Source organism: Salmo trutta, chromosome 17, assembly GCF_901001165.1.
Source record: "Salmo trutta chromosome 17, fSalTru1.1, whole genome shotgun sequence".
In the NCBI taxonomy this organism is placed as follows: domain Eukaryota; kingdom Metazoa; phylum Chordata; class Actinopteri; order Salmoniformes; family Salmonidae; genus Salmo; species Salmo trutta.
In genome coordinates this window covers 47,352,089-47,374,080 of record NC_042973.1, presented here as the reverse complement: position 1 = coordinate 47,374,080, position 21,992 = coordinate 47,352,089, and the positions used below count along the sequence as shown (strand labels likewise).

Sequence of the window (21,992 nt, the reverse complement as noted above, 5' to 3'; positions counted from 1 at the left end):
TTTTAAAATGCAATATTGATTCACAATTTCTATTTCAAATTTAAAAAAGGACGCAAAAGGACTCATTTCATGGAACAGACCAGAAGATGCCATGACAGTAGCATTTATTTTTCTTTAATATTCTCCAGACTAACTCCAGCATCTAATCTTATTCTGATACATTGCTTGGAGCCCATTGCTTGAAAACCCAGATGTCACTGGGTTTTCTGAAGGACATATTCATTCTAACAAATGAATGAGATCGCATACCCTTTTGATTCAAATAAATTGACATAATTGCAGAAGAGGTGATTTCTTTGAAAACTGCCTGCTAAAAATTGGTGCGCCATTATAGATGTAGTAGTTTATGTCTCCGCAAATTGGGTTGCCACAATATGCAACCCGTGTAAGTTTTTGAAGAGGCTTGTCAGTATGGAAATGACGCACTCCGGGATGTTTGGAGAGTCCATAAAGGATTCTCTCTCGCTAACCAACGTGTTCTCATTGTCGGGATCAAGGCAAGGACAAGACAGCCCATTTGCTGCGGTCTGTGTTGTGTGCGCTGCATTGTGTGATAGTTGTTTGGATAGTGGTCGCAGCTCCGGCTTGGAGACAATTTCACACCAGTGACATCACCTCTGCTCTGCGCATTTCCAGTCGGCACAAGCTGGGACAGTCAGAAAGGGGGAAGCGATAGGACACAGGTGCAGTGAAATAAAACTGGCGGTGCTCTTAGGATGCAGAAGTCACCCGTGGAAGATGCAAACTTCTTCTCCAAATATTTCTTCTGGTAAGGAATGATATGTATTCTTCATATATGTCGTAAATAAACACTTGAATGGTTTGCCAGAGGCTGTTGCCAGATATGGAGAGCGCATTGGTAAAAGGAGACAGTCAGTTTTCCGGCAAGTCAGGTCACAGGAATCGTATTATTTTATAAAGGTTTCAATGTTGACTTTTAGTAGATTCTTGTAAATGCTAAATACGAAAGTGCAAATATGCTCCAAGGACAGTTTCTGTGTGTTTTGCTCCGAGATGAAATTCCAGCAGCCCTTTGCGCTCCATCTTTCAATTATGATATCTTTGTATGAAATGAGTCAATGATACTAAACATCTCTCGTCATTTGTCCTGCCTGTTAAATACATATATAGTGTCATGTAGGCTACAATACTCACCACACGCGTCCTGTCATGGGAAAAGCCCATGTCATCCCAAAACTCATTATGTAACAGATTTAGGATTCCTTATATATATATTTTTTTTTACAAATTATGCAGCTATCTAAATTGTAGACCTAGGCCTAATTATCCTGCTACATGCATGCTGCTGATATATTGCTGTATGATTTTGCCACCCTATATGACTGCATGGGCGTTTGGTTAATAAAATGTATTCATTTCTTGAGTAGGCTTATCTGTAGTCAACTTCAGAGGAGATTGGTCTACTGTAGGTACCTCAGAAGCAGGGGCGGTTCTGGGGGGGGGAGGGCCAGTGCCCCTGTGACAACAATTTTGGACCCCCTTGTGGCCCCCCTAAATGTGGAGTAGGAAATATTTTTTACATAACTAATTTTTGCTATCTTTCTTTTTTTGCATCTGTTATTAGACAGTGGCAACGCGGAACACTAATGATTATGAACATGGTCTTTTGCCTGCTAATGCCTGCAACGCAGTGAAGAAAACGATATGGCAACAATAACGTCTAATGTAACTGGCCCCTCTAACAGTACAACTGGCCCCAGCTTGGCCCCCCCCCCAGTTGAAATGGTCTAGAACCGCCACTGCTCAGAAGTAGGCTATATTATGTACTTGTTACCAACCAAACCTCCCATACCCATCCATCCTGTTGTTTTGCAGGTGGACATCTCCACTGTTGAGGAAGGGCTTAAGAAAGAAGTTGGATTTGACAGATGTTTATAAAGCACCGTCGTTTGATCTCGCAGACAATCTTTCTGAACGACTTGAAAGGTTTGTATCAGCCAAAGTGCCTCCCTTCATGAACATTTAAGGCATGTTGAACACACCTGTGCATCCTTGGAAGTTACTCAATTCTAAATTACTTTCTTTTTTTTATTCCACACATGTTCGCACACATACTGTACTTTGATTGCCTATTTTAACTACTGTCCAAATTTGATTCCAGCCATTTCAATGATATAGAACACAAACAAATGTCATAAAGGATCAGCCCCAGGCTATAACAGTAGATCAAAGTGCTCCTGTTGGTGTTGTTGGTCCCTTCTTTGTTGTTGTCTTGTTGAGTTGAGAGAGTTGAGAATGGATGTTTCTTACTGCCCTTCAGGGCTAAAGTGTATTTACTGTTATAACCCCCCATTCAATGATCGCAATGATTAGCTAAGGAACTGGAAATTCTAGATTACCCACGCTAACCTAAAATATGGGATGGCCTTTGGTTGGAGGTGGGCAGACAAACATAAACCTTGGCATGTCCCAAACCAACACACCGGAGACGGGATGGGGCAGGCTGGGCCCTCTCTGTACTGTCCTCTCTCTCTCTCAATCTCACTCTCTCTGCTTTCGCTCTCTCTTCTCTCAATCTCTATGCACTTTTCCTATTTTTCAATCTCATTCTCTTTCTCTCATTCCTCTCACCACTCTCTTTCTCTCTCTAATTCATTCGGTCAATTTCTCCTCTCAATCTCTCTGGCCCTTTCTCTGTCTCTTCCCTTTCCCTTCACTCTATGTCCTTTCTGCTTTGTCCCCGTTCTGTAATGTGTGTAAATGTCACACCTTTGAAAGGATTGTAGAAAGAAAAAAGGGAAGGATCTTAGGCCACCTGTTATATGCCACGCGTGTTTTTGTCCCTGAAACGAAATGCACACAACCATGTCCCATGCTGGGCCACTAAGGGGTGAGGGCAGGGGCAGTGTCACAGTAAAGTGTGCCAGCGGCCCTCTAAATGGGTGTAAAAGTTGACCTTTGAAAGGGCCAGATGTCTGGAGGGTGCTGAATCTTTTTTAATCTGCCAAATTCTGCTGGTAGCTGCATGGGAATTTGAACTTTACCTTGAGTTAACAGGTTGGTAAGGTCCCTCCATCTATCATGCACAACCACACATTCTCTTACTCTCGCTCTGTCCCTGTCTCTCTCTCTCTCTCTCTCTCTCTCTCTCTCTCTCTCTCTCTCTCTCTCTCTCTCTCTCATCACCTTTTTTTATCCTCTTTCTGCTTTTTGCCCTCCCTCCGCTCTCTTTTTCTCACAAATTCTCAAATTTCTCTCTTACCTCTTTTTGTCCCTCGTTCGTCAAGGTCTCTGCACTCCGTTTAATAAGTCAGCCAAATTGCCCAGGTTATACACCAGTGCCCTGAACAATGTGCCCCTACTTTACTTTTGCTGTCAGCCAATGTGTGTGTGTGTTTTAAAAAAAATAGATTCTAACTTCTCTGCTATGTTTTCCTGGTGTAGAGAATGGGACCGAGAAGTGGCATCGGCCAAGAAGAAGCCTCGGCTCCTGCGGGCTCTCTCCCGTTGTTTCCTCTGGCCTTTTGTGTTCTACGGAATCCTGCTGTACTTTGGGGTGAGTCCATCTCTCCACATAAAGCACAGGTGTCCTGGTTGCAGCTTACGGTTGCAGTTATAAAAAAAAAGAAGTGTTTCTCTAGTCTAACTAACCCACATCAGTCAAACTCTATATAAAACCGAATAACAATCTATTTGATCAGGTGTATTAGAGCTTGGCTAGAGCAAAAGCCTGCACACATTGTGGGCTCGCCACAACCGGAATTGGCCACGATTATTATAAAGGCCTACATACTTTATTACTACAATACCAGATGATGAACAACCTTGTATTTAAATGTGGGTCGCCATTTGGGTGTTATTATAGTGTTATTTTGCCCCTTTTAAGTGCATCTGTCTCTCATACAGTATCTCTCATATGAGAACATATCATATATTGTGACAACAGAGGTGTTATGCCATTGATATGGTTGTGTGTGCAGTCAATTCCATTTCAATTCAGGAAGGGAATGGACGTTCCAATTCTAGAATAAAAAAAACGGGACCATTTGTCAATGGGGAGTTTCTGTTTCTCATTCAACACATGAACTGAGTTCAAATTCACTTTGTGAATTGGAGGGAATTGGAACCGGAATGAAACTGAACTCAACTCAACCTAGGCTAGCTGTTAGCCTGTTCTGACCTGCACGCGTGTGGTACTTACTAGTGAATTAGCAGCATGACCATAGTATGGAGAAGAAGCATGTTTCACTGCAGTGTGAGTATCCCAGTTTCCTCCGCTCGGTGAGGAAGTTTGACGTCAGCAGCAGGTCTTGCGTAACCTGGTGGTGTGAGGTGATCCCCATGGAACCTTCTAGGAATGCCCATCAGTTCAGGGCTTATGGGAGATTAAGAGTAGAGGTATCAAGGTATATCATTAAGATCATGATATCAAAGTGCCACAAAATTCAGTTTTGTAGGGAAACTTTTTCCCCCCGCACCCCTCCCTCATACTGGATACGTTTTTCATTATACAGGCTACTTCAGATTTCCAGGAACACACTGATCATTATAGCGTGATAGATATATTTTTTTCTCTCTTTTCTTCCAGGAGGCGTCGAAGACAGTGCAGCCCCAGCTCCTGGGTCGTATCATTGGCTCGTTCGACCCATTTCATGCCCCGGAGCGGGAGCAGGGCTACTACTTGGCCCTGGGTCTCAGTCTTCTCTTCATCGCTCGGTTCCTGCTCCTGCAGCCAGCCATCTTTGGACTGCATCACCTGGGCATGCAGATACGCATCGCTCTCTTCAGCCTCATCTATAAGAAGGTGCGTGTGGTAGGGAAGTGGTGTGTATGTGTGTGTGTTTGTGTGTGTGTGTGTGTGTGTGTGTGTGTGTGTGTGTGTGTGTGTGTGTGTGTGTGTGTGTGTGTGTGTGTGTGTGTGTGTGTGTGGGGGGGGGGGGGAAGGAAGTGATGTGTGTGGGAGGGGGAAGTGGTGTGTGTGGGGAGGAAGTGGTGTGTGTGGGAGGGGGAAGTGGTGTGTGTTTGTGTGCATCTGACATGCCACCACCTAGGCATGCATGCAGATCCACATCACCCTCTTCAGTGTAGCCACTCTCTGGTGTGAGGGTCAGCTATGTAGCTGCTACATCCTCTTAGTGTCACACAGCAGCCTCTCCTGTGTCACGTTTTTAACCCTTTGTGTCCGTCCTAACCCCTGACCTTCAACCCCCAAGACTCTGAAGCTGTCCAGCCGGGTCCTGGACAAGATCAGCACAGGTCAGCTGGTCAGCCTGATGTCAACCCACCTCAACAAGCTGGATGAGGTAAGAACCACCCAACTCATCTGCTGTACTAACCCTAACCTTAACAATATGGATGAGGTAAGAACCACCCAACTCATCTGCTGTACTAACCCTAACCTCAACAAGCTGGATGAGGTAAGAACCACCCAACTCATCTGCTGTACTAACCCTAACCTCAACAATATGGATGAGGTAAGAACCACCCAACTCATCTGCTGTACTAACCCTAACCTTAACAATATGGATGAGGTAAGAACCACCCAACTCATCTGCTGTACTAACCCTAACCTCAACTATATGGATGAGGTAAGAACCACCCAACTCATCTGCTGTACTAACCCTAACCTCAACTATATGGATGAGGTAAGAACCACCCAACTCATCTGCTGTACTAACCCTAACCTTAACAATATGGATGAGGTAAGAACCACCCAACTCATCTGCTGTACTAACCCTAACCTCAACAATATGGATGAGGTAAGAACCACCCAACTCATCTGCTGTACTAACCCTAACCTCAACAATATGGATGAGGTAAGAACCACCCAACTCATCTGCTGTACTAACCCTAACCTCAACAATATGGATGAGAACTAAGGACCCAAATCATTTTCTTACACTGAACAGAATAATAAAAACGCAACATGTGACAATTTCAAAGGCTTTACTGAGTTACAGTTCAGAAAATGAAATCAGTGAATTTAAATCAATTAATAAATTCCTAATCTATGGATTTCACATGAGTGGGAATACAGACATGCATCTGATGGTCACATATACCTTTACAAAAAAAGGTAGGGGTGGGGATCAGAAAACCGGTCAGTATCTGGTGTGACCAACATTTGCCTCATGCAGCACGACACATGTCCTTCGCATACTGCAGAGTTGATCAGGCTGTTAATTTTATCCTGTGGAATGTTGTCCCACTCCTCTTCAATGGATGTGCGAAGTTACTGGATATTGGCGGGAACCAGAACACGCTGTCGTACATGTCGATGCAGAGCATCCCAAACATGCTCAATTGGTGACATGTCTGGTGGTAGGCCATAGTAGAACTGGGAAATGTTCACCTTCCAGGAATTGTGTACAGATCCTTGCAAAATGGGGCCGTGCATCATCATTCTGAAACATGAGGTGTTGGCGGCGGAAGAATGACACGACAGGATCTCGTCACGGTATCTCTGTGCATTTAAATTGCCATCGATAAAATGCAATTGAGTTTGTTGTCTGTAGTTTATGCCTGCCCATACCATAACCCCACTGCCACCAATGGGCACTATGTTCACAATGTTGACATCAGCAAAACGCTCGCCCCCACGGCGCCATACATGCCATCTGTCCTGTACAGTTGAAACAGTGATTCATCCGTGAAGAGCACACTTCTCCAGCATGCCAGTGGCCATCGAAGGTGAGCATTTGCCCACTGAAGTCGATTACAACGCCAAACTTCAGTCAGGTCAAGACCCTGGTGAGTACGACGAACACGTAGATAAGCTTCCCTGAGACGGTTTCTGGCAGTTTGTGCAGAAATTATTCGGTTGTGCAAACCAAGTTTCATCAGCTGTCCGGGTGGCTGGTCTCAGATGATCCCACAGGTGAAGAAGCCGGATGTGGAGGTCCTGGGCTGGCGTGGTTACAAGGAGTCTCCGGTTGTGAGGCTTGTTGGACAAACTGCAAATTCTCTAAAATGACATTGGAGGTGGCTTATGATAGAGAAATGAACATTAAATTCACTGGCAACAGCTCTGGTGGACATTCCTGCAGTCAGCATGCCAATTGAACGCTCCCTCAAAATTTGAGACATCTGTGGCATTGTGTTCTGTGCCAAAACTGCACATTTTAGAGTGGCCATTATTGTCCCCAGCGAAAGGTGCACCTGTGTAATGATCATGCTGTTGAATCAACTTCTTGATATGCCACACCTGTCAGGTGGACATATTATCTTGGAAAAGGAGAAATGCTCACTAACATGGATGTAAGCTTTTTGTGCGTATGGAACATTTCTGGGATCTTTTATTTCAGCTCATGAAACATGGGACCAACACTTTACATGTTGTGTTTACACACTGAACAAAAATATAAACACAACATGTAAAGTGTTGGTCCCATGTTTCATGAGCTGAAATAAAAGATCCCAGAAAAGTTCTATACACACAAAAAGCTTATTTCTCAAAAAATGTTGCTCACAAATTTGTTTACATCCCTGTTAGTGAGCATTTCTCCTTTGCCAAGACAATCCATCCACCTGACAGTCATGGCAGGGTAAATACATTTGAATTCACTTTTTGACAGCATCCCTTTTGATTTAAACGAAACTTTCCATACATGTTCACCCATGGAAGAAGTGGTCAGAAAGTGACTTTTTGGACCTGAATGCCAAAAACATTCAGAAGATAAAGGTGCTCAAAGTTGACCCATTTTGCATAACCCACCATACCATAAGACATCCACGTCTTCATCACTGTTGAATTTGATATCACTTAAAAGCTTACAAACAGTATTGTGTTCCTGCATCTCTCTTCATCCATTCATGTGTGTTGCAGAGCCTTGGCCTGGCCCACTTTGTGTGGATCACCCCTTTGCAGTGCATCCTGTGTGTGGGTTTGATCTGGGAGCTGATAGAGGTGAATGGTTTCTGTGCCCTGGCTGCCCTCACCCTGCTGGGCATCGTACAGGCCTGCCTCTCACAGAAGATGGGGCCTCACAGGTAGGTACTGGACTAACATTCTACCGCTAATAAGCAACATTGCATCGTTAAATGCGCATCAATTGACACAAAATAGTAAGAAAAATGTCATCAATATGGTGGGTTTGATATTGGACACACAGGTAACAGAAAGAAACGGATCAATTCTGACAAGGTTTTTTTTCCACTGCCTGGAAAGTCTTCTTCTTCGGTGGAGTTTAACGGGGGTTGGCATCCAATATATTGCATTACCGCCACCCAACTGAAGTACAATATACACCCATTCAACTTGACCCTACCCCAGGCCAACGACCAGTGTGGACCAGACACTACCACTCAACACACCCTGTAACTCTTCTGAGGTCAAATCTCGTACCACCAAGTACTTCTCTGCAGCTGCCACCACAACATCTATTTTCTGTGACATACGTTCCATCTCTGCGGTACAGTTGATATCCATTGCTATTGAATGCTAAGAAGCCAACCTTACTGAAACATATATCACTCATTGACCTATCCCTCTGTTCTGACACAGATCTACTATTCACAGGGATCCTCTCAGAATCTCTCACCCTTGATCCACCCTCCTCCGCTTTCTTCACTGCCTCAGCATACAATATCTTCTGCACTACTCTGACCCTGGCCACCTCATCCTGCCTCTCTCGCACCGGACACCTCTGATCCCCAGAAACATGGGCACCCCTACAGTTGACAACTTTTTCCACCAAAACTACACCTTCCTCTGTCCCATGTCCTCCTGCACACATCAAGGAATCTCCCTCCTACACACTGCTGTGACATGCCCATAAACGTGACACCTATAACATCGCAGTGTATTCGGCACAAAAACTTTTTTTTTACCCAGGAATAAATCGTGTTAATTAACAGGCAGACTCATCAAGTTTGGATGTTTATGCTCAGCCATCTCTCTGAACTTGGAAATTCATTTTAACATCTGGCGTGTGTATGTGTGCGTACGTGTCTTATTCTGTGTGTGTGTGTGTGTGTGTGTGTGCGTGTGTGTGTGTGTGTGTGTGTGTGTGTGTGTGGGGGGGGGGGTCCTATAATCAGGCAGAAAAGAGCAGGGATGATCAGTCGTCGCCTGGCTCTGACCTCAGAGATCGTAGAGAACATCCACTCAGTGAAAGCCTACGGCTGGGAGGAGGTGATGGAGACCATCATCAAGAACATCAGACAGTAAGACACACACACAAAACCCTCCATAACCTAACTACAACCTAATACTGTACATCGGGGGTGTCATACTCCACGGCGGCCGAGTGTCTGCAGGTTTTTGTTTTTTCCTTTCAATTAAGACCTAGACAACCAGGTGAGGAGAGTTCCTTACTAGTTAGTGACATTAATTCATCAATCGAATACAAGGGTTGATGAAAACTTGCAGACATGTGGCCCTCTGTGGAATGAGTTTGACACGTGCTGTACATCAACAGAGCCAAGTGACCTAACGAGCAATTTTTAAGGCAATTCAGCAAACATGACTCCATTGGCCCCATGTTGGTATTCAGTGGGCAAGGTGGGCACTGGCTAGCCCACACCAGCCCGACACAGGCTATCCAACAACAAGCCCAACACAGGCTAGCCCACACCAATCCCACACCAGCCCAACACGGGCCAGCCCACACCAAGCCCAGCATGAGTTAACTCACACCAAGCCCAGCTAAAGGCGTTTTGGTGGCGTTTTATGCACAATTATTTTTGCGCAATCATTACTGAGTGTGTCATTCCAGTTTTGGTGTTCTAAATAGTAATTCAGTAAATTCCTATTAAATAGAAAAAGTACATCGGCCCAAACTGGGCACCCTACATGGGCCCACAGTATTAGCGTGCATTGGGCTCACATTGTGTCACTTTACAATACATGTCGAGGGTCTTATACTGGTGACAGGATGGTCGATGCTTGACTGCCGTTTGACAAATAAAAATAATCTAGCTCTTTTGTCCACAATAATGTCATTATATAGGCTTATTCAATTGAAGTCGGAAGTTTACATACACCTTAGCCAAATACATTCAAACTATTAAACTACTACTAGAATTATTTATTTCAACTTTTATTTCTTTCATCACATTCCCAGTGGGTCAGAAGTTTACATAGTCGTGGCCAAAAGTTTTGAGAATGACACAAATATTAATTTTCACAGTCTGCTGCCTCAGTATGTATGATGGCAATGTGCATATACTCCAGAATGTTATGAAGAGTGATCAAAGGAATTGCAATTAATTGCAAAGTCCCTCTTTGCCATGCAAATGAACTGAATCCCAAAAAAACATATCCACTGCATTTCCGCCCTGCCACAAAAGGACCAACTGACATCATGTCAGTGATTCTCTCATTAACATAGGTGTGAGTGTTGGCGAGGACAAGGCTGGAGATCACTCTGTCATGCTGATTGAGTTCGAATAACAGACTGGAAGCTTCAAAAGGAGGGTGGTGCTTGGAATCATTGTTCTTCCTCTGTCAACCATGGTTACCTGCAAGGAAACACGTGCCGTCATCATTGCTTTGCACAAAAAGGGCTTCACAGGCAAGGATATTGCTGCCAGTACGATTGCACCAAAATCAACCATTTATCGGATCATCAAGAACTTCAAGGAGAGCGGTTCAATTGTTGTGAAGAAGGCTTCAGGGCACCCAAGAAAGTCCAGCAAGCGCCAGGGCCGTCTCCTAAAGTTGATTCAGCTGCGGGATCAGGGCACCACCAGTACAGAGCTTGCTCAGGAATGGCAGCAGGCAGGTGTGAGTGCATCTTCACGCACAGTGAGGCGAAGACTTTTGGAGGATGGCCTGGTGTCAAGAAGGGCAGCAAAGAAGCCACTTCTTTCCAGGAACAACATCAGGGACAGACTGATATTCTGCAAAAGGTACAGGGATTGGACTGCTGAGGACTGGGGTAAAGTCATTTTCTCTGATGAATCCCCTTTCCGATTGTTTGGGGCATCCAGAAAAAAGCTTGTCCGGGGAAGACAAGGTGAGCGCTACTATCAGTCCTGTGTCATGTCAACAGTAAATCATCCTGAGACCATTCATGTGTGGGGTTGCTTCTCAGCCAAGGGAGTGGGCTCACTCACAATTTTGCCTAAGAACACAGCCATGAATAAAGAATGGTACCAACATATCCTCCGAGAGCAACTTCTCCCAACCATCCAGGAACAGTTTGGTGACAAACAATGCCTTTTCCAGCATGATGGAGCACCTTACCATAAGGCAAAAGTGATAACTAAGTGGCTCGGGGAACAAAACATGGATATTTCAGGTCCATGGCCAGGAAACTCCCCAGACCTTAATCCCATTGAGAACTTGTGGTCAATCCTCAAGAGGCGGGTGGACAACCAAAAACCTACAAATTCTGGTAAACTCCAAGCATTGATTATGCAAGAATGGGCTGCCATCAGTCAGGATGTGGCCCAGAAGTTAATTGACAGCATGCCAGGGCGGATTGCAGAGGTCTTGAAAAAGAAGGGTCAACACTGCAAATATTGACTCTTTGCATCATCTTCATGTAATTGTCAATAAAAGCCTTTGACACTTATGAAATGCTTGTAATTATACATCAGTATTCCATAGTAACATCTGACAAAAATATCTAAAGACACTGAAGCAGCAAACTTTGTGAAAATTAATATTTGTGTCATTCTCAAAACTTTTGGCCACGACTGTACACTCAATTAGTATTTGGTAGCAATGCCTTTAAATTGTTTAACTTGGGTCAAACATTTCGGGTAGCCTTCCACAAGCGTCCCACAATAAGTTGGGTGAATATTGGCCCATTCCTACTGACCAAGCTGGTGTAACTGAGTCAGGTTTCTAGGCCTCCTTGCTCGCACATGCTTTTTCAGTTCGGCCCACACAGTTTCTATAGGATTGGGGTCAGGGCTTTGTGATGGCCACTACAATACCTTGACTTTGTTGTCCTTAAGCCATTTTGCCACAACTTTGGAAGTATGCTTGGGGTCATTGTCCATTTGCGACCAAGCTTTAACTTCCTGACTGATGTCTTGAGATGTTGCTTCAATATATCCACATAATTTTCCTCCCTCATGATTCCATCTATTTTGTGAAGTGCACCAGTCCCTCCTGCAGCAAAGCACCCCCACAACATGATGCTGCCACCCCTGTGCTTCATGGTTGGGATAGTGTTCTTCAGCTTGCAAGCCTCCCCCTTTTTCCTAACATAACATAACAATGGTCATTATGGCCAAACGGTTATATTTTTGTTTCATCAGACCAGAGGACATTTCTCCAAAAAGTACGATCTTTGTCCCCATGTGGACTTTCAAACCGTAGTCTGGCTTTTTTATGGCGGTTTTGGAGCAGTGGCTTCTTCATTTCTGAGAGGCCTTTCAGGTTATGTCGATATAGGACTCGTTTTACTGTGGATATAGATACTTTTGTACCTGTTTCCTTCAGCATCTTCACAAGGTCCTTTGCTGTTGTTCTGGGATTGATTTGCACTTTTCGCACCAAAGTACGTTCATCTCTAGGAGACAGAATGCGTCTCCTTCCTGAGCGGTATGACAGCTGCGTGGTCCCATGGTGTTTATACTTGCGTACTATTGTTTGTACAAATGGAGTGCGAGGGAGAGCTTTGTACGCGTCTCTGTGTGTGGAGTAAAGGTGGTCTAGAATTTTTTCCCCTCTGGTTGCACATTTAACATGCTGATATAAGTTAGATAAGTGGTCATGCTTTGACTCTAACACAGGGATGGGCAACTCCAGTCCTCGGGTGCCGGAGTGGTGTCACATCTTTTCACCATCCCTAGCAAACACACCTGATTAAACTCATTTCATTCTAAACTGAAGATCGTGTTTAATTGATTATTGGAGTCATGTGTGTTAACTGGGGCTGGGGCAAAAGTGTGACACCAATCAGGCACCTGAGGACTGGAGTTGCCCATCCCTCCTCTAACGTATAACTCTAATGCTCTGAGGTGAAAGGTCATGGTAGGAACACCATCCCATCCACCAGAGATCTTCTGGGAATCAAAAACTGTTAGCTGGGATAGATGACCTGTGATTTTCATTCATAAATAAGGTTCCCATCAAAATATTTTCACTTCAATTCCGTTAAATATGAGCCGAAGCTCTAAGGGAGGATTAATTGCCGTCTATGATCATGACATTCACAAACAAAGCCAATCAGAGAAACACTCCTGCATTGTGTAGTCTAGTCAATCCTTGAGTCGATTGCCAATGTTCAATGTTTAATCCCTGTCTGATTTGGGTGAATTGGGCCTAAATGCATAATTGGATTCCCTTGTTGATGTCTGTCCACCTATTGATGGCTCTGCGTCAAGACCTTTGACAAGACGTCTTGTGACCTTGGCTTTCTTGTCTAGGCAGAATTTGGCATAAACGATGTTTTTTCAATGAGAAAACCGAATAATTCCATTGAATTAGAAAATGATTTAAGATACAAACGTAAGAGAGGTTACATAGTAGTAAGTATTCTATAAAATGAATCCCCCCCCCACCTCTTACAGGGATGAGATGTCATTGACGAGGAAGATTGGCTCTCTGCGGTACTTCTACAGCGCCTCCTACTTCTTCTCTGCCATCCTGGTCATTGTGTCGGCCATTGTGCCACACGCCCTCAGCAAGGTACTTTTTCCACTGGCCTTTATAAATGTATATACATTTTTATTTACTTGTGATGTTTTTTACGAGGTGAGTATTTGTATTGTTTGTTTTTTGCTATGACAAAGTACGACCAATGAATTTCCCCTTGGTGATTAATAAAGGACATTTTCTTATCTGTTTTACTTCAAAACATAGAAGTGCACCATTTTCACATACACTGCATTCGGAAAGTATTCCCACATTTTGTTAGATGAAAGCCTTGTTCATTTTTTTTATCAATCTACACACAATACCCCATAATGACAAAGCAAAAACAGGTTTTACATTTATTTAGCAAAATAATTTATAAAAAAAAAAGACCCTTTAACTCAGTACTTTGTTGAAGCACTTTTGGCAGTGATTACTGCCTCGAGTCTTCTTGGGTATGACGCTACAAGCTTGGCACACCTGCATTTGGGGATTTTCTCACATTCATCTCTGCAGATCCTCTCAAGCTCAGTCAGGTTGGATGGGGAGCATCCACTCAAGGACATTCAGAGACTTGTCCCGAAGCCATTCCTGCGTTGTCTTGGCTATGTGCTTAGGATCATTGTCCTGTTGGAAGGTTAACCTTCACCCCAGTCTGAGGTCCTGAGCGCTCTGGAGCAGGTTTTCATCAAGGATCTCTCTGTAGGGCTTCCCAAGTGGCGCAGCGGTCTAAGGCACTGCATCACAGTGCTTGAGGCATCACTACAGATCTGGGTTTGATCTCGGGCTGTCACACAGACGGCCGCGACCGGGAGACCCATGAGGCGGCGCACAATTGGCCCAGCGCCGTCCGAGTTAGGGGAGGGTTTGGCCGGCCGGGATGTCCTTGTCCTGTCACACTCTAGCAACTCCTGTGGCGGGCCGGGCGCATGCACGCTGACACGGTCGCCAGGTGTATGGTGTTTCCTCCGACGAATTGGTGCAGCTGGTTAAGCGAGCAATATGTCAAGAAGTAGAGCGGCTTGGCAGGGTTGTGTTTCGGAGGCCACATGGCTCTCGACTCTCGCCTCTCCTGAGTCCGTATGGGAGATGCAGCGATGGGGCAAGACTGTAACTACCAATTGGGGAGAAAAAGGGTAAAATAATAATGGGTAAATAATAATTTTAAAAAGTATCTCTCTGTACTTTGCTCCGTTCATCTTTGCCTCGATCCTGACTAGTCTCCCAGTCCCTGCCGCTGAAAAACATCCCCACAGCATAATGCTGCCACCACCATGCTTCACCGAAGACATGACGCTTGGCATTCAGGCCAAAGAGTTCAATTTTGTTTTCATCAGACTAGAGAATCTTGTTTTTCATGGTCTGAATCCTTTAGGTGCCTTTTGGCAAACTCCAAGTTGGCTGTCATGTGCCTTCTACTGTGGAGTGGCTTCCGTCTGACCACTCTACCATAAAGGCCTGATTGGTGGAATGCTGCAGAGATGGTTGTCATTCTGGAAGGTTCTCCCATCTCCAGAGAGGAATTCTGGAGCTCTATCAGAGTGACCATCAGGTTCTTGGTCACCTCCCTGACCAAGGCCCTTCACCCCTGATTGCTCAGTTTGGCCAGCTCTAGGAAGAGTCTTGGTGGTTCCAAACTTCTTCCATTTAAGAATGATGGAGGCCACTGTGTTCTTGGGGACATTCAATGCCGCAGGTATTTTTTTGGTAACCTTCCCCAGATCTGTGCCTCGACACAATCTTGTCTCTGAGCTCTACAGACAATTCCTTCGACCTCATGGCTTGGGTTTTGCTCTGACATGCACGGTCAACTGTGGGACGTTATATAGACAGGTGTGTGCCTTTCCAAATCATGTCCAATCAATTGAATTTACCACAGGTGGACTCCAATCAAGTTGTAGAAACATTTCAAGGATGATCAATGGAAACAGGATGCACCTGAGCTCAATTCCGAGTCTCATAGCAAATGGTCTGAATACTTATGTATTTTTTCCTCATTTTTAATAAATGAGGAAAAAAAATCTTAAAACCTGTTTCCGCTTTGCTATTATGGGGTTGTGTGTGGATTTGATGAGGAAAAACAACTATTTAATGAATTTTAGAATAAGGCTGTAAAATAACATGTAGAAAAAGTCAAGGGGTCTGAATACATTCCGAATCCACTTTATGTAAACTCTGACATTGTGCTGGACATTGAGGTTAAACTCTGACATTGTGCTGGACATTGAGGTTAAACTCTGACATTGAGGTTAGCAATCTGTGGAATACTCCCAATGGGGATTAATAAAGTACAATCTCAATGTGATCTCTACAGGGCATTATCCTGAGGCGGATCTTCACCACTGCCTCCTACTGCATGGTGCTCCGTATGACCCTCACCAGACAGCTGCCCGGCTCCATACAGATGTGGTACGACACGCTGGCGCTGGTCACAAAGATAGAGGTGAGGCGCTTTTGTGTACTTGGGCACGGGAGTAAATGAGGGAGTGGGAAATGTGGGAAGGATAGGGGGAGGGGAGAAGGATGGATGGGATTTGAAGGTTCATCTAGATGTGGTACAGTACACTGGAACTTTGAGGCATTGTCGAATTGGGCATTTTACTTGGGTGAAATCTGGTCGAGGGCCGTAATGGTTGGGATTGGGGGAAAACTAAATGAAGACGTTGGATGGAGTTGGGTTGGAGGAGCACCTGTTGTAGTCATTGATACTGTATGTAATGTACATTTGCCTGTGGAATGTACAGGCTTTAGGAGAGGAGTGCTTGTTAACATAGGTTGATGATAACTCTGGTTTTGTTAATGAGCAATTTTGTAATTTTTTTTTTACATTTGGTGGTTATGTAAGTTATTCTCATCATGTCTGAAGAAGCCAATAATTGGCTTACACAAACACACCCACATCCTCACACCAGACCTGGGTTCACATACATGAGTATTTGAGTACATGATTATTTGGACTCATCTTCTCAGTCCAACATCTGGAATCCAAAACACGCCCAGCCCCCCCTCCCCACCCCGACTGCACCCCAAGACACACACATGCCCTTCACGCCGCCTTGCCGTAAGGCACATCAACAAATAGACAGAGAGACAGACACACATGTCATCCTCAGCCAAAAAGGCCATCACAGTACCAGTTGTTGTATCAATCTTATCAGTAATTCCTCTCGGTCTCCTGAACATGCTGTCTATTCTGTCTTTATACTGTACAGGACACTACCGTCGGACAACACATGCTTTGCATTCGTCTTACACGACTGTTTATATTTATACCCAGAATAAGGGTGTGTGTGTGTGTGTGTGTGTGTGTGTGTGTGTGTGTGTGTGTGTGTGTGTGTGTGTGTGTGTGTGTGTGTGTGTGTGTGTGTGTGTGTGTGTGTGTGTGTGTGTGTGTGTATTGACGTGAATTGTTGTTGCCAAGATAATGTTCTTGTTTTGTTATCCATTGTCTATCCTGTAGGAGTACCTCTGCAAAGAGGAGTACAAAGTATTGGAGTACAACCTGACCACAACTGAGATAGAGTTGGTGAACGTGACCGCCTCCTGGGATGAAGTACGTGTGTGTGTGTGTGTGTGTGTGTGTGTGTGTGTGTGTGTGTGTGTGTGTGTGTGTGTGTGTGTGTGTGTGTGTGTGTGTGTGTGTGTGTGTGTGTGTGTGTATTCTATTCTTCCTGAGAATGATCCTACTACTATGTAGGAAAAAGGCAATTCATTACCACAGAATAACATTATCAGTTTGAAATGTCACAGGCAGTATATTTCATTTTATGGATCCATTTTATGACCATCCCAAGTAGGCAGAAAATCTTTTGTGTTCAAACACTGTGCACTAATTTAGATAAGCAACAACAATGCTATGCTAGACGGTGGTAAACTATTCTAAACCCAACCAATTTCTATGCTGGGAAAATCACTACCCCATAAAATGTCACCCAGGTCAATGATTAAACAAACCACCCACTCAGCCACCCACCCTCGCACGGCAAGTCTATTTCTATGGGCACAAGCACCGTTCATGATACAAACTATTCACACCCCTCTTTTCGGCGGAGAGAACATTTTGCAGGTTTAAAGCTAATTATATTGCAATTTTGCCGTGTCTAAAGTGTATGCATGTGATACAGCAACATCTATGCGCTAAAAAACCTAGCTAACTTCGTTAGCTGACATGGGCTGGTTGATCTGGACATTTGTGACAAGTTCTAAATAGCTCTCTATGGTATACAAGGACTGACATGACAAGAGGAATATTGATGATGCACCACCCAATTTCCAAATTTCACCTGGTGCACTCTACTATTGCAACTTTCGCACTAGGGGGAGGGCATGCCCCACAGTTTACGAACCACTGTCCTACAGAAGTCTCACTCTCACCAGTGATTTGATTCCAATGGAAATGTTGATGGATTAGGGGGCTATAATGACATTTGAGTAATATACTGGCAAGAGTCTCCTATTTCTCAGTGATTCCCAGAACATTGAAAATGTTCTCGGCTGCATTTCAGCGTAAAGCCTTCGTTAGAGCATTTTCTCACCAGTCTGTTTTCCACTTTATGCCCAATTAGTATTCCTATTACAGCCAGAACTGTACGCACGTGAGCTCACTTTTTCAGACAAGCTGGTCTAGTCATATTGTATGAGAGAAAATTCGATGTAATATAAAGCTCTTTCTCACCCTCTCTCTCTCTCTCTCTCTCTCTCTCTCCTCTCTCTCTCTCTCTCTCTCTCTCTCCCCCCCCTCCAGGGTATCGGGGAGCTCTTTGAGAAAATTAAGCAGGAGAACAAGGCTACCGGCCACCCTAACGGTGACGCAGGGTTGTTCTTCACAAACCTGTATGTCACACCCGTCCTCAAGAACATCAGCCTGTACCTGGAGAAGGGACAGATGCTGGCCGTGGCTGGATCCACAGGCTCTGGGAAGGTACCACCACCACTCACTGTCTGGGAACACTGGGGTGGACGAACAAGGTCTGGGGCTTTGTTTATTTGAATTGGCAGGAACAATGGACATGAATCAACATTTCTGTAAATGTGCCAACTGTAGTCCCTGTAACGGCCCTGCTACACTACAGCCATCGGCCATCAGCCATTGAGGGAGTGCTTACTTTTAAATCGACGAAAGCTGCTATACTGCTTGAGTTGGTGGCCACCGTTGGTGGCCTCCAATGGCAGCGTCCAAACTCAAGAATCGCAGAGGTTCAATTCTTGATGGCTGATGCACGCATGTTCATTCGATCTTGTGAATTAAAATGGTTTGGTTTTCTGTGTAGCAGGTAGAACATCACAACAGAGTGTGCACTTTGATGGAATGTAGCTGAAGTGTGATTCTCATATCTCGCTATGTCATAGGGTGTTTCAATATGTTTCCCTTTACTAAGGATCCACAGGCTCAGGGAAGGTATTGGACCACTCACTGTCTGGGAGCAATGACAGGGGTGGATGGAGTGTGGGGTGTGGGCTCCTCATGTCTCAATGGGTCATACTATGTCTTAATAATATTATTGAGATCCAGGAGGCACCTTAATTGGGGAGGATGGGCTTGTGGTAATGGCTGGAGCAGAATGAGTGGAATGGTATCAAATACACTATATGACAAAAGTATGTGGACACCTGCTCGTCGAACATGGGCATTAATATAGAGTTGGTCCCCTCTTTGCTGCTATGACAACCTCCACTCTTCTGGGAAGGCTTTCCAGTAAATGTTGGAACATTGCCGCGTAAACTTGCTTCCATTCAGCCACAAGAGCATTAGTGAGGTCGGGCACTGATGTTGGGCGATTGGGCCTGGCTCGCAGTCGGCATTCCAATTCATCCCAAAAGTGTTACATGGTGTTGAGGTCAGGGCTCTGTGCAGGCCAGTCAAGTTCTTCCACACCAATCTCGACAAACCATTTATGTATGGACCTTGCTTTGTGCATGGGGGCATTGTCATGCTGAAACAGGAAAGGGCCTTCCCCAAACTGTTGTCACAAAGTTGAAGCACACTGTAGAGTTAAGATTTCTCTTCACTGGAACTATGGGGCATAGTCCGAACCATGATAATCAGCCACAGACCATTATTCCTCCAACCACCAAACTTTACAGTTGGCAATATGCATTCGGGCAGGTAGCGTTCTCTTGGCATCTGCCAAACCCAGATTCGTCCTTTGGACTGTCAGATGGTGAAGCGGGATTCATCACTCCAGAGAACGCGTTTCCACCACTCCAGAATCCAATGGCGGCAAGCTTTACACCACTCCAGCCAACACTTGGCATTGTGCATGGTGATCTTAGGCTTGTGTGCGGCTGCTCGACCATGGAAACCCATTTCATGAAGCTCCAAACAAACAGTTCTTGTGCTGACATTGCTTCCAGAGGCAGTTTTGGACTCAGTAGTGGGTGTTGCAACCGAGGACAGACGATTTTTACGCGCTATGCGCTTCAGCACTGAGGTCCCATTCTGTGAGCTTGTGTGGCCTACCACTTCGCAGCTGAGCCGTTGTTGCTCCTAGACATTTCCACTTCACAATAACAGCACTTATAGTTGACCGGGGCAGCTCAAGCAGGGCAGAAATATGATGAACTGAGTTGTTGGAAAGGTGGCATCCTATGACGGTGACAATGTCTGGAACGGAGAAAATAGAAAGGCATCAAACACAGGGTTTCCATGTGTTTGATGTATTGGATACAATTCCACTTATTCCGCTCCAGCCATCACCAGGAGCCTCTCCTCCCCAATTAAGGTGCCACCAACCTCATGTGATTGAGATATATTACACGTTGAGACAAAGTGAAAGACTTAATATTATAAATATCTCACTTTTGTGTCTATGCCTCAATTCCACCTCTACTGGTGCTATAAAGTGCAGTCAATCCGAGGTTTTGAGATTAGCGTCTGCCCCCCTACCTACCGTTACACGCCACCCCTTCCCCGGTGAGCTGAAGTGAAGAGCATATCATAGAATACATTATTATTCCTCTCTCTCCAGGGCGTAATGTTGTACATAGATTAGGGATGCACATATACAGTATCTCTCCCCTCTCTGCATATTTTTACTCCATAGTGTTCAGAGGTGTTCTGACATTTCTTCCCTTTATAACAGGATTAACACACACCACCAAGCTTATCTCCTTTATGGTGCTGGGAATTACTTCCCCAAAAATCAACATTGCACACACAATTTTACCCCATCACATTTATTGTGCTCGACGCTTCAGATATTGTAACCACCCCCCCCCCACCAGAGTTCCCTGCTGATGATGATCCTGGGGGAGCTGGTCCCATCGGAGGGGAAGATCAGACACAGTGGGCGGATCTCCTTCTCCCCCCAGACCTCCTGGATCATGCCCGGAACCATCCGTGACAACATCCTGTTTGGTCTGACCTACGACGAGTTCCGCTACACCTCTGTCATCAAGGCCTGTCAGCTGGAGGAGGTACGGTGGAGGGAAATACGCTGTCGCTCTGTCATATTGTGTGTCGGCTGTTAGCTTGGTTAGAATTGTTTTGATCTCAGGTATGGTCTTTGATGTTGTCGTGTTGGATGTTTCTCTACTTCTGTTTTCCTCTGTCTTTGCTTTATTTCCGTCCACGTGACCTTTTTTTATATTTTCTCCCCTCTTTTCACCTGATGTTTTTTTTCTTCTACTCTCTCTACCTCCCCATGTTCTCTTGCTAATCTCTCATTCCTAACCCTATTCTCTTTTCCTCCCTTGACTCATATGTTCTACCTGGCTGTCTACCCAGGAGCCTTTGTGAGGAGTTGAGATGTCATATTTGCGCGCGCGCGCACACACACACACACACACACACACACACACACACACACACACACACACACACACACACACACACACACACACACACACACACACACCCTTCCGTCCCTGTGTGGAGACCCAGTGTTGAGTGTCACGCAGTAACGTTTAGACTGCTGCCTCGGCAGGGGGGCCGTGTCACTGGATTACTGTCCCTGACACTCCCATTGCCATGGACACCCCCCATTATGTCATTGGGACGGAATATCAGCTTGCTCAGTCACAAGCATGGATGTAGACTAGACTAGACTAGAGTAGACTAGACTAGAGCATTCATTGTCAATCTGTGTTTCTGTGTATCTCTGTGTACATGACCTGACCAGAAAACTCTGTGCAACAGAGCTACTATACAGTAGCATTTATCAAGGGGTATTGAGGATTTGGCACAGATCATTTGGATGGTGTGTTACCTTAGGCCTCTTGAGGCACTGTTTGAAATCTGCGCCAGCCCACCCCCCAATAAGTGCTAAGTAAACCGCTGCATTGAAAAAGGCTGTTACAAAAGATGTTATGGAACAGCTCTGACGATGTGCCATTGCAACTGTAGGTGCTAGGCCTAAGTGTGTCGTTGCCTGTTTTGAAGCAAACACTACTGCATCCACCTATTTTAACCCTTTGACAGCTCACAATGAGCACCTTTTGACCTGACCTTTCAACTCTTATGTAACCGCGTAATGTTCACCTGCATCCAAACTCTCAA

At 44.9% G+C, this 21,992-nt stretch overlaps 1 protein-coding gene across 1 annotated transcript in view; it reads left to right on the top strand.

The window, feature by feature from the left end:
• The first annotated feature begins 486 nt into the window (after nt 1–486).
• The window catches only part of LOC115152318 (cystic fibrosis transmembrane conductance regulator), a 47,833-nt gene continuing 26,327 nt past the window's right edge, over nt 487–21,992 (top strand). The window contains exons 1-12 of the mRNA XM_029697084.1: nt 487–769; nt 1,837–1,947; nt 3,406–3,517; nt 4,550–4,765; nt 5,175–5,264; nt 7,787–7,950; nt 9,001–9,126; nt 13,432–13,549; nt 15,810–15,938; nt 16,956–17,048; nt 18,240–18,416; nt 20,720–20,911. Coding sequence (XP_029552944.1) covers nt 717–769; nt 1,837–1,947; nt 3,406–3,517; nt 4,550–4,765; nt 5,175–5,264; nt 7,787–7,950; nt 9,001–9,126; nt 13,432–13,549; nt 15,810–15,938; nt 16,956–17,048; nt 18,240–18,416; nt 20,720–20,911 — 1,581 coding nt within the window. The 5' untranslated portion in view covers nt 487–716. The remainder of the gene's footprint in view (nt 770–1,836; nt 1,948–3,405; nt 3,518–4,549; nt 4,766–5,174; nt 5,265–7,786; nt 7,951–9,000; nt 9,127–13,431; nt 13,550–15,809; nt 15,939–16,955; nt 17,049–18,239; nt 18,417–20,719; nt 20,912–21,992) is intronic.